At 37.0% G+C, this 18,055-nt stretch overlaps 1 protein-coding gene across 2 annotated transcripts in view; it reads left to right on the top strand.

Annotated features, from left to right (window-relative positions):
- The window catches only part of Csk (C-terminal Src kinase), an 82,372-nt gene that overhangs the window by 12,405 nt on the left and 51,912 nt on the right, over positions 1 to 18,055 (top strand). For both annotated transcript variants that reach the window (XM_081734162.1, XM_081734161.1), the window contains exons 2-3: positions 1,569 to 1,651; positions 8,603 to 8,692. In XM_081734162.1, coding sequence (XP_081590288.1) covers positions 8,657 to 8,692 — 36 coding nt within the window. In that variant the 5' untranslated portion in view covers positions 1,569 to 1,651; positions 8,603 to 8,656. The remainder of the gene's footprint in view (positions 1 to 1,568; positions 1,652 to 8,602; positions 8,693 to 18,055) is intronic.

The following is an 18,055-nucleotide window of genomic DNA, read 5'->3' as shown; positions in this document are numbered from 1 at the left end:
CACACCACAGCTTAAACATATTGTAATTTGTAATTTAACAATTCATAAATCTATAACATTTATTAATAATACCAACATGTTCCCAGAATCCCACTTTTTTTTTTTCTTTCTTTCATAACTGTTTAGAGCAGTGCTTTACGTTTAGCTGAAGACAAAAAGTACCACAAAAAAAAAGAAAAGTACATTTCATGATAGTTCTTGTTTAGTGATGCAGTGTTTTTGCTCTAAGAAATTAGAAGTTAGTGTTTTTTGAAATCTACAAACCTTGGTTCTTCTCTGAGAATTTTTAAACAGCTATGTTTGTTAGATCTTGAGCTATAACATGTTCAATTTAGAGTGGAGTCTCAAAGCAGAATTTCGGAAGCTATGTACATATATTGTTTTCCCAAACTTTGGTCGCGTCTAACTCCAAACCTATTTGGTCTAAGGAGGAAAAACTTCACATAGGTCATGTACTGCTAACAAGAGACAGAAGTTTCATGAATATCTGGGATGGTGGGTTAAATGGTTTGGGTGAACTGACATGGAATGACCCAGTGGGCTTCTAAGAAGCAAGTTCATTTTCGGGGAAACAAAGAAAAAAAAATATGAAACCATAGCACATAAGTGTTGGCTATTCTGCAATATTATGTGTTTAACGAAAAAGCTAATGTTCAACGATAAAACATACAAAAATTGAAAGTTTCTTTGACTTAAACAAAATGACATGGGTGAGTTTAAATTTTAATGCGAAAAGATCGGTAACAACAAGCTTCTTTTTTGTAAACTTAAAATTTTATGCTGTACGTAAGGTTGAAACTGATCCTGAAGTACACACTAATCAAACTTTTCATTACGACAGTAGAGATCGCGGTAACTCAGTGGTGGAGCGTTCACCTCTGCTGCGTAGGGTCTCTGATTCGATCCCTGCTTGCGCTAAGTGGACTTTGTAGTGAACAAACACCGTATTTGTGGGTTTTTCTCAGTTTTTCCTTTCCTCTCTTTCTTCATTCCACCGTTTCATTCATTCTCATCATCACCATCTCCTTTGCCTGCACAGCATAACCGTAGAGCATAATGACAAAAATGATAGCAACACGACAGTATACAGTATGATTAAAATGAGATGTAGCTCAATTTTATGATCTACTCATAATCTTTAAATTTCAGTTTATTACGATATTATCCAAAGATAAAGACATATATCAATCGATAGACCACTTTGAAATAAACAAAATAATTGTTTTATTATTATTATTATTATTATTATTATTATTATTATTATTATTATTATTATTATTATTATTATTAATTTATGTACTACGTAAGTGGCAGATTGTATCTATTGTTTAATTTCTCTTAACAGTGACAAGCATACTGCTACTTGTAAATGGGCAAAGAATTTTTCTTTAATTATTAATTAACCTTATCAAAAGACTGCCGATAAAGATTACTGGAAGATAATTAACATTATCCAGTCTTGTGCTTAAAAATTTGAAGCACAGGCAGATTTTAACTTTTTTGACATTAATAGTATTATTATATTACCAGTGATATCAGCTTTTATATATATATATTTGTTTTTACAGGCATTGAATGTAGAAAATACAGAAGGCCATTATGCTAGTGGTGATATGAGTGATTTGCAGTACTGAATGGAGAATGTGATATAGTAAGTAGACATTATTAGTACAGTGGTATAATTTCAAACAATGTGTTTCACTGTAGGTCTATGGTTACGCAGTTTCACTTTTCACTTCACGTAACTATATATTTCTGTTTAACTTATTCTTGTTAAGTAGGTTTATAAAAATTCTATATTATTGGCAGTGAAACTTGTCTTCAAATACAAACAATTAAAATACGATACAGTGGTTCCTTTTGCATGTCACATTGTTTGCAGAAGTTATTTTATATCAAATTAATTGTAGACTTTACATTTTTATCCTAATCAATTTTACTCCTAAGTACTGTTTATTATAAATCCAACTTCTAATTACCATTGCAGATAATTAGTTATGTGGTGTTGACATCGATATTTTTGTTGCATTCTAACATTAGAGGACAGTGATGTGTATGAACATCTTTAAACCTCCAATAGTAACTGTTATTTTATTTTTGGAACATTTCGTGCCAAATATATTGCAAGTTCATGATTATAATTATCACGATATCTCACAAAAAATTGACGTAATTAATCCCATCTTCTATGGTTCTACGTTATGAACACAAAGGCTCATTGGTACTGCAGAATCTGTTACTGTTGAGGACGATCTAAGATGCTTCTGACAAAGGAACAGAAGATAGGAATCATCCTAATATCAGCAGAACGCAAAGGAATCATCCTAATATCAGGAAAACGCAGTTTCAAAGAGCAGGGAGCAGGGAGCTACAACAGACGACACCCAGATATATCCGGCATCTTACATCACGATGGGGTACTTGATTGCCAACTGTGAAAGATAGAGCATGCAGTATGGGACCAAAGATTATCATTAATGAGGAGACGGCAACGACAGTTCTAGCATCGTTTGTGAATAGTCCCCAACGCAGTACTTATTATCTCTTGACTGGAAAATGGTATCTGCTAGTCTTCCATTGTCCGAATGTTGCATGTACCAATCGCTAGTATCCCTGTAAGCTACACATACTACATAAACTAAATAAGAATCATCGGATAGAGTACGTGGGCTACGAACCAACACGAATTGGATACCTCGTTTACAGGGATGAGATCTATTTCTGTTTAAATGGAAAAGTCAGTTAGTATAATTGTCGGTGCTTTAGTGACATTAATCTAAACTGGGTTGATCCAAATAAGAAAGATAGGCCTGCAAAGGCAATGGTGTGATGTGGTTACTGGACGCCTGCGGATTACTGGTCCATTTTTCATCGACACTACCTTAACGGCGAAACAGTACCTGACGCTCCTCCAGGAATATGTTTCCTTCTCTTCTGAACTCAGATGGCAATTTTTTTCTTCTTTTAACACAATAACACCTGTCCAAATAATTGTACAGATCAATAATACAGCTGCAAACTGATACACCTTTAAAAAATATTGTGAAAAGATGCACCAATCAGAGGCGTCATTTAGGGTGGCAGGAAGGGGCAATTGCCCCTTCTGAGTTTGGGATTTATATAGATTTTATCAATAGAATAGTAATAAATCAGTGAAAAATCGCGAAATTTTGCTTGTATCAAGGGGTCTTGCTCCCCTCAAGCAAAATCTGAAATGACGCTCCTGGCACCAACTCTACAATAATTGTTTATATAGTCCCTTTCACGGCTGGACGAAACTTGCGAGCCTGTGCAGGGTTGAGCCTGTAGGGAGCAGGCGCAAAGCGATAGTGAATTTAAGCGTAAACGAGGATGCTTTGGAAACTACAGTAGCTACTCACACTATGAGTTAAAAGCACTAATCTCTCTACTAAGACCGGAAGTGTTAGAAATCTACTACCTTTCTCACCGGCCTTGGTGAGAAAGGAAATTTATGTTTTCCTTTAATGTTTGTTACTATATCACCTCTTACTATATCCATTATATGTTTTCCTTACATAATTAATGCCTTATTAACTAGTGTATTGAAACTATAATCATTCAATTCTTTTAGATACTTTATTTATTTTTAATTCTCATTTTATCATCCCACTCCTACTCTCTAAGTTTACTTTGCCAGGTGCGCGACATCCCTTGGTTCAAACCCAGCTCGCACCAAGTGAAATTTTTTATGGACAAACACCCTGTACAAGGTTCTCCTCTTTCCTTCCAGTTTCTTAATTCACATTTCGTTCACTATCATCATTGTCATCGCCTCTCTTGACCTCGAAGCATAATCGTTGAATACTGAACTGAAAAAAAAAATGCGCAGATATATTATGTTTTATTCTTCTGTATGTAGGATGCACAACAAGCAATTTCATGCTAACGGTTTATTACAAGCGAAATAGTTTCTGAATCTTGTAAAAGAAACTTGTGATTTTAAAGTCAGTTTACATGAATTAAAATACTATGATGTAGAACGAAACAGGATCGCGGACTCCGGAGGATCACTCCGTAGAAGTTCTTGGGGTTCTCAGCACCCCGCAAAACAGACAAAAATAGGAAAAGAGAAAATAAAAGAGCTAACGCAAAAGAAAGAAAACTAAATTCTAATCCAACATAATTCCTAAATGGGACATTCAGTACACAATGGATTCAAATCCACTTTTTTGGTTACTTTGGTGATATTTTATATTTAAGATCTTTATATGAAGCTCCTTTCAGTACTTGAAAGGTTCATACCCAGATATTGTAAGTACTTCTTATACTGTAGAAAACAGTGCTCCTTTTTCCATGTATACAAACTTTGTCATTTTTTTCTCACACCTTAGATAATTGAACTTGTGTACCTTGTGCTCTCAACACCCCAAATGATAGTAAGAACCGACATATTCTTAGAGTGAGAAAAGATATATATAAAATTTGAGCTGAGATTTAAGAAAAGATGGAAAAATCCGAAATTGTGATGCTGATGATCAAAAGACAGCAAAAAAACGATCTTCACTGTATTTTTTCTCAACGAAATGGCTATTCCTTTAAATGGCAGATTAAACATAATTTTTTATGCTTCGTAGATCACAAACGACAGACATTGAAAGTAGCGTGGCGAGAACTGAGGTCGAGTTAGAATATTCCTAGTTACACCACAATACTCTCATCTAAGAATACATATTTTCCACTGTGAAAAAAGAAAAAACACGAAAAGAATCTATTCATTCAAAATACCTAAAATTACATTTTTAGGAGAGCCAATTTCTAGAATTATCCGGGTAAAAAGGCCGTCCTATAAGCCTGAGTGGTTTCTGCACCTCTAGATTCCCGGTCGTTTACAGTTAAAGGACCCCTGCTGATTTACAAAAACCGGCGCTTTTGCATCGAATTATTTCTGAGGATCGGCATTTTTTGGTCTTGTTTCACAGAAAGTACTATCCTCGTAATACTAATGTAGAAATGATAAAAATAATGTTTTCTTCAATTGGGCATTTTCTTCAATTTCTATTTATACTTAACATGACCATTATTTCACTACTATAAGCATTTACAAATGCGTTTCATTGTTATGACGTTACACAAGTTAGTAACACGAGACTTGCTTCTGTATCAATCCGCTGCCTCATTTGTGTAACACACACATACACATAAATTACTCTAGCTGTGACTTTTTTATACCATGAGGGTGTCTACTGGTCATGAAAGTCATGAAAGTAATGAAATAGTCATATATTTTGCTTAGTGGTCATGAAAGCCATGAAAAAGTCCTTTATTTACCCAACTGGTCATGAAAATCTGAAATCTCAGAGTATATTTTTATACTTCATACTTTTATACCTCATACTGCATGTACTGAAACAGTTGTATCAGGTCAGTAATTGTGAGAATTTCACCCACCAGTTAGTGCTGGCTAACTGGTACTTTACTGTCTTCCTAGCTGCTCCCCCATTTCATCTTCTAGTCTCTGTAATATAGTAACAACTTTTTACTGTCCAACTTTCTGATCTGCTATTTCTTTACTTCTAAGAAATGTAAATTGTGTATTTTTGGGCCTTTAGACTTATGCAAATAATATTATTCGTTTGAGTTTGCAGATTTTAAATTTGATGATCTATTTTTTTAAAACGAATTTCTTTTGTAATTTGTTTTGTCTTTGGGCAGTTCTCTGAGTGCTTAATTTCAGACAAATTTCTGCTAGATGGATAATTATACTCAGAATTAAAACTTCAAATACAGTTGATTCACTGGTAAGAGCAGGCCCGTATTTAGGTAAGTGCTATTCTGTGCTCGAGCACAAGGCGGCAGAATTTTAGATTCTTTCTTTAAGATTCAGAATAAGTGATATTTAAGACTAGCAACCCGCATAGTTCCGATGCACCACTGATGGTAGAGGTTTATTATTACTAATGGTAAATGTTTATCGCCATGGTCATGAAAATTTGAACAAAAAGGTCATGAAAAAGTCATGAATTTACTTTCTGGTATTCCAGTAGACACCCTGTAACGCTACCGACGCTAAGAGGTGGGGTTAGTATCAACGTCTTTCAGATTAAAGGAAAATACGGGGAATGACAACCTATTCTGCAATCGGGAATGGATTAGCCAATGAAGAGTGCTGAAACAGACGATTAGCCAACCAGTATGTTTGATATAATTCTAAGATACCCTGAATATGACTGTTATGGAATATGTCCATTTACTCTGCTCTTGTCAGCTGTAACTCCATCTGGCGACAATAGATGCAACTTCTTGATGAAAACTCGTAAAGCAGCTGAGGTTTGTAACACACCTTATCGAAAGAAAAGTATTGCAAATCAACCAGAAGACCCAATTATGCTCACTAATCGAGCAAAATTTATCCATTTCATTTTGCTTCAGTTTTTTTCTCATTTATATCTGAAATTTCCGGAGTTTTCTTTGATTTTGTACAGCTAAATATTATTTTCAGAACAATAATTATCAGTTAAACTAAACTAACTAACTAACTCTATGGCGTATGGAACCCAGAGGTTCAATGCCGCGTTCACAAAAGCTCTCCATTGACTTCTATCCTTAGCCAACTGGATCCGGTTTCTACTTTGTATTCCTATCTCTGCGAGATCCATCTTAATATTGTCCTCCCATTTGCGCCTAGGTCTTCCTAATGGTCGCTTTCCGATTGGTCTTGCAGTCAATATGAAAGCATTTTTACTTTCTTCCATCCTAGCTACATGACCTGCCCACCTAAGCCTGCTAGACTTGATGACCCTAACAATGTTTGGTAAACCGTATAAATTACGTAGTTCCTCGTTATGAAGTTTCCGCCGTTCCTCTTGGGTCCGAATGTTCGTCTCAGGATCTTGTTCTCAAATACTTTGTCTATGTTGTTTCAGAGTAAGCGGCCATGTTTCGCAACCATATAGAAGAATAGGCATGATTATTGTGTTATATATTTTAAGCTTCAAATTCCTTGACAGAATTCGCTTCGACAAGAGATTTTGAACTGAATAATAACATCCGTCCAGCATAATCCATCCACTAGTACTTAAGTTTTAATTCATCACTTGAAATAGTAAGTGTTACGTAGTCTTCGGAACTCCGTGCATTAAGCTTCTTAAATTTGACAAGAATTTTTACGTTATTGCTGGTGTTGATTCCACAGAACGCTTTTTGAAGAGTAGCAACAAATGACTGAACTAAGCTGCTGCTGTTGGAAAACCAAATTTTACAAAAGAATACTTGTGTTATCATCAAAGATAAGAAATAATACTATTAGTTTTATTAATGTACTTACATATTTACTGGTAGTATCGGTGCCTATAGCCTTAAATCCATCAAACATATGAAGGATAACGTCCCTCGGCGTCGCCGAGCACACTATTCACGGGAGTATTTTTTAAAATATAAAATTGCATATTTTACTTCAAATAGGCTGTAAGTATAATCCATACAATAATTTGTTCTATAATTATGTCAAGCTTTTTTTTTTTCAACTCATTCAGAATTTAATAAAAGTCTTATGTTGAATGTTCTATACCGTAACAAAAAATAATCTAATTCGCCCACAGGAAGTCCAAAATCTGATAAAAATAACTAACAATGTAATCACCTTAATTGTACCAATAATATACTAACAGAAAGCTCAAAAACCCAGATAGGGTTTTCATGTGGGTCCAACCCGAAAAAGCCCGGCTGTTTTTTTCGGACTGGGCCCACTTGGGCAAATCCTGCTAACCATAAATGATAGTCTTCACAGTGTTGTTGGTCATTTACGTAGTTATGGCAAGGCAGGAAAATCAATACTACAATTTCAGTGTGAGCCCTGAGTGATACAACCAGGTTTCATTACACGTAATGGCTCCCAATATTCTGGACAGTTCCCAGAGAAACGTCGAAGATTATGACACTTTCTTCCTGATTTGTATCATCAACCTTGTCAAGAGCCGTGGAATCTGGTGAAGATTTTTTCTTTATATCAATTACAGCGTTAACATAGATCCTTTTGTTATACTGTATGCTCCATGGTCTGTCTTGTTTTGATGCATGTCTTCTTTTGGATTAATTTTTCAATAACTGATGCATTTTCATCGCTTGTGAACGTTAACGGTCCACCTGAAAGTGACTAGTCCTCGACGCTACCATCTTCACTCTGAAACCTCTTAAACCATCGAAAGACGTTGCTTGGATTCGTTTTGTTGTCTCCGTAGACTGGCAACAGGTTTCTTTGCATTCGCTGCTCCTGAGTTATCTCGGATTTGTGGAGGACTTCGATCACTGCATGTTGACATAATAGAGTGTCACGTTGATCATCCACGATGTCTTAACCTGCAACAAGAAATAAAAATTAGGTATAGGTTAGGTGGTAAGGAACCAATGCTTCGACCTGCAAAAATTCATTCCTTTACTACTTACCATTATCTGTTACTGTGGATTGTACGTTACTTTTTGACCGATCTTCGAATATATATGAAAAAAAGTATCATGCTTTATGTTAACTATATTTGCACTTGTTTTATTTATGTCATTTTGAACCAATGAATTTTTAAATATATTGTGTCAATGAGATTTATATTTGGTTTTTCTAATAGTATTTTTATTTCAATTTTCGCAGACTGACAATTCAAGTTTACTATCTTGTCCTAAAGTTTCATGGAGAGAAGGAGTAATGAACCAAAATCTGCAAAATACAGCACTAACACAGGTAAACGATATTTTTGTTAACTAATCGTAATATAAATTGCTAAAGCGTTCATTTGTGTTGTACGAACTACAGGGTGCGGCACGTAAAACCGGCCCGTAAAGTGAACACATAAAATGAAATGTAATGTATTGAATATGATTAACCACAACACATAAATGAAATGTAATGTATTGAATATGACTACTCACCTTCACAGCAGGTGCTGAAAGTGTCCTCCGCCCACTTCAACACCCATGTGAGCACGATTGAGGAGATTCATATATACCCTTGTCAGTTCTTGTGTTGTAATGCTATTGGTGACATCCTGGATCCTGGTCTTGAGTTCTTCAATTGTGTGTGGATTTGTTTCGTATACTCTTCCCTTTAACAGTCCCCATAAGTAAAAGTCACAAGTGGACAAGTCTGGTGACCGAGGAGGCCACAAGCCTTTGCTGATTGTCCTCTCTGGTGTAAACATCTCATGCACAAGGGACAATGATGCAGCTGATGTGTGGCATGTTGCATCGTCCTGCTGAAAGTAACATAACTAACGCTCCTCTTCGGTCAAGTGTTTATAAAACTCCTCCAGGATTCCCATATACACGTCACTGTTCACTGTCGTCTCAAAGAATATGGGCCCAATAACGCGTGTGGCGGAAATGGCACACCAAACACCAATCTTCTCATCATGCAAGGGTACCTGGTGGATTGCGTGTGGATTTTCTGTCGACCAATACCGGTTGTTTTGGGAATTTACGTACCCAGACAGGTGGAACCACGCCTCGTCACTCATGATGAGCATTAGTGGATCCAAGAAACCACTGGCAACATTGCTCAACAGCCATGAACAGAAATGCACCCTCTTCTGCAGGTCAGGCTCCTTCAGTTCTTGCACAACACTTATCCGGTACGGTTTTAACTTCAGTCCCCTTAAAACACGTCTGCAACTTCTCTCACTCGCATGAACCTGTTGACTCAATCTCCTGGTTGACTTTCGAGGACTTCTTGTCATTATCTCCTCCACCTGCATCTTTAATTCAGGTGTGCAGACAGATGGTCGTCTGTTCCTGGGAGCATTTTGAACCGATCCTGTACGCCGCCATTTTTCAATCAATTCCTGAATGGTGCTTTTTGCTGGCACAGAACGTCCTGGAAATTTGTCCCGAAACAAATTCTTTCTTTGTTTTCACAAAAGATCCAGTGAGAATGAACCCTTCAACAATGGCAACACGCTCGGGTATCGAATACGGCATTATCACACACTGACACTCACCCGGCTTAACACAACGAGGCCTTTTTCTCAACTGGTTTCGACAAGTTTCACTGGCTGCGGCTGCACGTGACTGCTGCAGGTCACGTAAGTCGACCCGACCTCGACTCGCCATCTCCTGGTAGAAAGGTAGATTATTTAAGTGTTGCCAAAAACACAATATACCAGAATATTACGACGGGCCGGTTTTACGTGCCGCACCCTGTATTAAGAATAAAACGCATTGAAAAGTAAATAAAAATGTTTAATATATTATTATGATCGCAATTTGGTATTTTTAAAGAAAAGTTGTAATAATATGCTAACGTCTGCGATTGTGTTTTATTTCAATTTAATAATGTGATGTATGCAAAGTAAATATTCTTAATTTAAATTTCGTTCGACAAACAGGTGTTGCTGAGGAGTTGACGATTAGTGCCTTTTCTTTATTATTTTAAGTGAATTTATTTGTTGAAGTTTAGGGTCCCGTTTCAGCCCTGATGCTATATAAAACGTGCACCTTCAGTTCAAATGTCAACTGAACCGCCGAAATGGTTTCGAATTTCAAAACTCTTCCACCGGAAATCGAACCTGGGACTTCATGTGCCAAAGGTACGCACACCAGCCACTAGACTAGCGAGATGAGCTTAATTGACGTAAACTTTGGAGAAGTTCGTAGTGTGTGTTACGTGCATGATTTTCAGTCCTTTGTGCTTTTATTCAACTACTGATAACCATATCCAAGTGACGATACATTTTCAGCGGGAACTAAGTCAGGTGTTGGTTTTATATTCAACATCGCTTTTCAGCACCGAGGCTAATGATAGGTAGACTTACGATTTAACGTTGAATTCAAACCACATTCTCTTACCGGGAATTTAACATGGCTTTTCGGGGGACCGGGAATTTAATCCGTCTTTCCGGGGGACAAAGCATAAAGCATGCACCAATTCTAACCTTATAAGATAGATGCAAAGTGGACTCTTAACATGTTGACAGGATTTACTAACGGTTTAGAGGTTATATGACTTCGGTTTGATTCTCTGTGGGAACTCATAGTTCAGATTCTATCTGAAACTTCTGTTTTTCAGTTCTATGTCCTTTAGGCAAAAGGAGACGGATGATTGACGAAAGTGAATGATCATGAGTTTTGAAATGAGAATGTAAAAGGAAACGCGAGAACCTACAAAAACTGATGAACACGTTGTTGGCCATCACAAACTCCATGACGTGATCAAACCAGGGACCCTCGCACTAGTGAGATCGCTTTACCAATGAGCCATAGTGCTTCCCGTCCAGCTTAAAATTTAAACTATAGGCCAACATTTCGTATACCCTGTGCTAAAAAAGGACGCTAAACTTCAACGAGCAAGCTACACACAAACATATAAAGTTTTAGGGGTGTTACAGCAAATCGGTTGATTGATTTCGAGCTCTCTTGTATCTAAGCGATTAGTGTAGGGCCCTTCGCGTGGGAAAACAGAGTTTGGTTCTCAGTGGTAGCTCATGTGGTTCTGATACCACGTTTAAGCTGTAGGTCTACGTCTCATATTGCCTCACTGCTGAAATGGACGCTAAATTCAAATAAAATATATTTATTGTAATTTAACGTCCCTTTCGACTTTGAGAGTATATCGGGAGAGATCTCTTACTGGAAGGAGAATCAGAACCAGGTTTGTATTCTATTCCGAGATCACGTATTCAGAAAGCACATGCATTAGACATTGTGTCCTTTATTTTTCTTACATACCTTTTAACCCTGAAGATACAAGCAGTGAATTATACATTGTACAGTTCGAATTAGCGAAACACTGCTTCAGGTGCGAGAATTTGTCATTGATCTGGACGAGAACGGAGAAGCGTGTTTGCTCATGCACTGGTAAGCTGAAGAGCCACATTCTATCCTGTCAAGTTACAGATAGGCAAATGCTAAAATAGCTTACGTCACATATATAGGTATGGACATATGTCATCCATACGACTGCTAATGTTACCCATGACACCCCATTTGTAATCGTAGAATTTTATAAAAGTTTTCGCAGTTAATTGTTGCATTCGTTTAGCCGTTCATATTCACTGTTGTTTGATGATCAATTAATATGGCGTAATCTACATTCTAGTAGAAAAGAACAGGAGGAACAGTTCTAAAAATATTACGAAAAAATTTATGTATCATGTTATATAAGAAAAGGGGAGAAATCAACCGATTTTCCTTATATAATATTCCCTACGGGTGTGAATATAATGGAAATTAAAAAAGTGAAAATTGGGGGACTAATCCGGGGGTTCAATCCGAGTCTCCGTCTTACTATACCGGTACGGTAACGTCTACAGTATACAGTCCGTTATCTGAACAGCCACGAAACCGTCACGCTAGACTTTGTTGCTCGACCGAAGATGAGACCAGGAGTGGGATTTCGCTGGTATAAACGTATTGGCACTGAGAGATTGATCATATTCTTTCGTCAAGACAAATGGGTCAGACTGTTTCTGTATTTCGTGTCAGTCATGATTATTAAATATAATTTGAAACAATGATGGCATTGATCATTGCTGAAATTGTAATATTATTATTTATTAAAAGTGATTTGCTTTCACGAGATTTTAGTTTTAATTAAGGCAGAGAAGTTCCAAAGCTAGAATGAACGGCGTTCGTAAATTAAGAATCTGAGATTACACCAAGGTCTCATGCAGATTCCACTTTTTCTGTTGGTTTACCATATAAAGAAGTGTGGGTGTTGAGAAGTATGGATAAAATTAGCTAGGAAACAAATGACCAGCTTTAAAAAATGTTGAAAAAGGCAGTATTGGAAATCATTCTAAGCAGCGAAGCTATATAGAACAAGACGTACAGTTTTAAAGTTTGATTTAGAATCGAATCCAGAACCTTATGCACCGACGACACGCGTTCCGGCTATTAGACTAGGGAAGATGATCTGAACGAGAAGACACTATTCCAAAGAATGTGCTAGAAGGAAAACGAAAGAAGAAAGGGAAGGTGAAATCGATAAATTATGTTTAAGAGGACTATTATATCAAGATAGAAATTCGCAGCGGACCCTATAGAGCGTCTCACCCTTAGATTACAGTACAGGAGTAAATGACAATGCTTTTCCTTATGCCGATTGTTGCCAAACTTAGCCTGAATTTTAGAAATAGTTTTATTTACTAGATATGGATAGATTTTTGTAGAACATTGTATTCTCTGTGAAATCTTGCTAATGGCAAATTCTAACGTCGCGTTAGACATATCACGTCATAAGTTCGGAACTATAAGAGATACAACGTTGAAACTTATACAGCTATTAACACCATATTTGATGCCAATGCTGGAAAAGTTGGCATTCAAAAAAGCTTCTTGAATTTTAAAATAAAAATAAAATGTAAGAGAAAGTGCATATACTATTGCAATGCAATATCTAAAAAGTTGACTAGTGAGAAACTTTTTTTACTTTTCAGCTTAGATGGGAGTACAAAGCGAGAAAAATATTGAGAAAGGATCGAAGTTATTTTAAAAACAAATTGCAGGTCGATATCTTTCTTTATTTAGCTTTTATGACTTTTAGTGTTAAGAGTCAACTTTCCAAAGCGCGCGCATCTGACCAGAAGAAAGGCAATCACAAATCTTGCCAATGCTATTTTCCTTATAATGTTTGTTTTAAAGTTACTGATGTAAAGTGTTGTGCTATACCGATGAGTATTCACACTTGATGCTATGCGAGAACAAGTCTATTGCTTAACGGAAGCGTGATCGCAAAATCGAATCCTGGACCACACATACGAGAAACATTGCGTCAACTTCACTCAGTCTTACATTCCACTTACTTCGCTCCTTTTCTTTGGGTTATATATATTGGTTATAAGACAAATTTCAACCGCGGATAAATAGTAAGTACAGTAAACAATTGAATCAGGATAGTAATTCAATTAGCAATAACATTAATCACAAAAATGCAGTTGGTACTCAAGCAAAACAAACTGTTTCTTCAGAAGATTAATATCTATGGAAGGGGAAAAAACAGACCAATATCTGTTATTAATAAAACTCCTCCTTCTGGTGATAAAAAGTTATTTGTTTTTGTAATTGATTCATTTACAGTTTGCACGTGGTTCCTAATGTTTCGAATGCTGACAATTTTGACGATAAAAGTTGGTTTCGTAAGTAATTCCACTTCTTTATTTACTTTGAATACGCACATGAAGATGAGAAAAACATTAACAACAAATAACTTCATGAGCTCACAAAGCAGAATGAAAAAGGCTCTTTGTTATTTTCCTGATGTTTCTTTAGGAAGCATGAAAGAAACAAAATGCATTTTCGGAGGGTTTGATAATTCTGTTTGGGTTTGTTTCCTCGTCCAACGATCTGTACCTTGTTGGTTGTCACTCTACGTGATTAAAAGTCACAACTTGTGACTTTTGTTAAGAACAGATATAATAGGGTTTCTTTTCATTCTTCTGTTTCTAGACTGACATTGTGTGTCTGAGGTGTCAGAAGTGAGTATAGAAACCAGAGAGGTTCAGTGTCTATTCACCATTACATTTTGTCATCATCATCATAGGTGTTCTGCCATTTTTGGCAGGTCACTTGCTGCCACTGAGAAGCATCCATGATTCATGGTCTTACGTTAACCTCTTCGTCTTCACGTGATTTTTCTATTTTGATACCGTCCAGTAGTTGTAGTTTCCTTTGTCCCCTCCCTCTTTTACCTGTCACCATACCCTCTAGCACAATCCTCATGATACCGTTCCTTCTTAGCCAATGTCCCAATCAGTTTCTCTTCCTTTTCTTAATTATATCTAAAATTGTTCTATTGACCCCCACCATTTCTAATATTCTCTTATTCGTTTTTCGTCCGACCCAACTAATTATCTCCATTCTCCTCCATAATCACCTTGCGAAAGCTTCCAGTCGTTTTAAATCATTTTTTTGAATAATGACCATGCTTCTGACCCTTACAGTACAATACTTCATACGAAACATTTTATGAGTCATTTTCTCAACTCTTTATTCAAGGTCGCACAAAACAAACTTTCTTTCCTCCTAAAGGCTTCTTTCGCTATTCCAATCCTTGCTTTTATTTCACGTTTACATTTCGGGTTTATTCCACACATGTTTTTCGGGTTTTCAAGTACAGACTGAATACATGGAAGGGATTTCGCCTTTAAGCGGAAGCAGCGGAAGTGATTAAAAGCTATTTAGCTTGCGTTCTTTTCTTCTTTTTTTAAATTTTAAATTTACAAATCTTTCGTTAATACAGTGAAACCTCTCTAAAGCGGACAGCCATGGGAATCAAAAATTGTCCGCTATAGAGAGGTGTCCGCCTTCAAGAGGTTTCAGTATTTTGTTGTGTAAATTAGTAAGCAAGGTAATATACAAGTAGAAAAAATATTTTTGCATGAATCATGTATTTACGAATATTGCATGCATTATCCTCTGTCATCCAATACTCTATGTTCTAGGCACAACATGGAAATAACATGTTATAGTTCTCTGCACTTTACACTTATCAGTACTTCGTTCGTTTTCAGTATGGCGCTATAGTTTGTGGGGTAATTGCAGTCCTGAAGTGTCCTTTTTGAGACAATATATTTACCTGAGGGCAAAAAGTACTAAACTTGTCTTCTGGTTGGTTAGAGACTCTAACGAGACAGTAGCATAACGTGTCATTCCTAACGGCGGGCATCACTTTTGTGTCTAAAACAGCTTGGGTTGGGAGTGGGATGCAGGCAAAGGACATAAGAGTGTTGTTAAACAGAGACGCTTCGTCTGGGTTGCTGAGCAGACACATGAGGAGGCAAAATGTTGTCACAATGCTTTCTTGGTGACACATATATGAATTACTAAAAATGTATTTTTACTACATTTTCAACTTATTTCTAGAGAAAGTGTCCGTAATACTTATAAAATAATACTTATAAATAATACTTATAAAAGAGAAAAGACTGTCCGTGTCCGTACTAGAGAGTGTCCGCTTTAGAGAGGTTTGCCAATATGTTTTTTCCTATTCCAGTGTTTGGGGATTACAAAATATGTCCGTTAAGGGAGGTGTCCGCTTTATAGAGGTGTCCGTTAGTAGAGGTTTCACTGTATTCACAAATGCATTTATAATTTCTATTATAGTGCGATGTTCCATTTAGACCTCCTGGTATTTGTTAAATGTCATACTGTTGTTCCGCGGGGAAAATCAGATGTAAACCGTCGGAAGTGGGGAGCAGCTATCTTCATAATATACTTTACAATGCAACTTTTGTTTGACAAAAGAAATTAGTTTTGCGGATATTTTGCGTATACAGACAAATAAGCGTTTTCGTACGTCGAATTTTCTCGTCACATATTACGATCACCCATACTCCAACACTCTTATCCAGGTTCAGTAGCACCCATTGCTATTTCTTAGCGTGCCGCACAATCGGTACAGGAAATTTCTGTATGAAACAGTTTAGCCTGCCATTTATTTCAATCATATGTTTTCTATTCCTTTCATATATTCTCTCGATTTCGTATTGCTCCCATTAAAATTTTATTGCAACGATTTATATACCATCATAAAAGGAAACCCCCTACCTAACACACAATTATTAGACTGTTGTTTCGTACCCTCCAATTCGACGTTCCAAATGAATTTACGCAAATGGAATGGCAAAAGCGATGAAAATATATGAATTTGAGAAAGGCTTTATTTACAGAGTCAGGTACTCTTTTAGTCTTTCTTGTTCTTTCTTCAGAAGAAAATATACGGCGGAAGAAATGTGGCAACAGCGCGCTCCATTTACTCTGTACTTCAATCTAAGAGTGAGACGCGCTATAGTGTATGTAAGCTCCTTAACTCGCGCAGAAAGTAACCTCTAAGTAATGGCAAAATACTTGTGACAGTAATTAACTCATTCATGAATAACTAAGTGATTGGCACTTGCTTTGAGCGCTAGTGTTGGATTCTATTCCATAGGCCCACGTATGGTTCGGATCTAATTTTTAAACAATACCCAGTCGTATCATAAATTTTGTTACAAAGTAAAAACCAGACCACAGGCACAGTTTTCAAGCAAATGTATTATTACTTGGTCGTTATAGAGGCACCGGTCTTGCGAATACAGAGCACCTATCACTGTTCAAAATGGCTAACCCTGGCCTTCACACAGGCCTGAAGTCTTGGGGGCCAGTCATCGTTCGCGACATGCACCGTCTCGAGGGGAAAATCCACCACTGCCTTCATAAGAGAACGCTTCAGTTTCTCAATATTTCGATGCCTCTTTCTGCAGACGATGCCCTCCAAAATAGACCACAACTTGTAGTCCAATGAGTTGAGGTCTGGGCTACTGGAGGCCCAATCTGAAGAAGTAATGAAATCAGGCACATTCTTCTGAAGCCAGTCTTGGGTGGGTTTTGCTTTGTGGACCGGTGTCGAATCCTGTTGGAAGTTCCACGCTCAATTTTCAACATGGTACGGCTCAACGGCTTCACACGTGGCTCACTGAAGCGGGATGATGACCTCTGAGAATCCGCGGCGTGTGTTCACGAGCTTCCAGGGATGTTGAGGCGTAAACACGGTCGTTTTGATGATTGTAAGTCTCTCCAATTGTGTAGACTTTTCGTCCATGAAAAGGATCCTCCTGTGGTCACCATTTGCGTAACGCTGAAGAAGCCGTTTCGATTTTTGCTCCCTCTGGACCTTAAGCTGGAGAGTGAGGAAATGATCAGTTCTTCTCCGATAAACCCTGAGTCCTAGGTCACGTCTAAGCATATACGACATAGAAATTTTCGGAACGTTCATCTCTTGAGCCATCACTGTTTCCTCACAGGATTTCGTCGAATCCGCACCGCCACTGCTTTTATGAGCTTTTGGCTCCTTACGCTGCGAGGTCTGTCCTTTTTATTAAATATTCTTATCTTTTTCTTAGACGCAATAAGTTGAATAAATAGAACTATTTAGTACATAAAATACTATGCAGATTGCGGGTAGCATTTTTGTTATACGGATGATTATTATTATTTTGAAGGTAATCAATATTAATTATTTAATTTTATTTTTTTGTTATAAAATTCCGAGGAGAGATTCTGAAGAAAGAAATTTGATTCGCATCAGTTGTTTTAATTGATTGAGATCTTTAAGGTTTGATTTATTTTTAAAAAT

This window comes from Thermobia domestica, chromosome 12 (genome assembly GCF_964235325.1).
Source record: "Thermobia domestica chromosome 12, izTheDome1.hap1.1, whole genome shotgun sequence".
NCBI classification, from domain to species: Eukaryota; Metazoa; Arthropoda; class Insecta; order Zygentoma; family Lepismatidae; genus Thermobia; species Thermobia domestica.
This window is presented reverse-complemented; position numbering and strand designations above follow the sequence as displayed.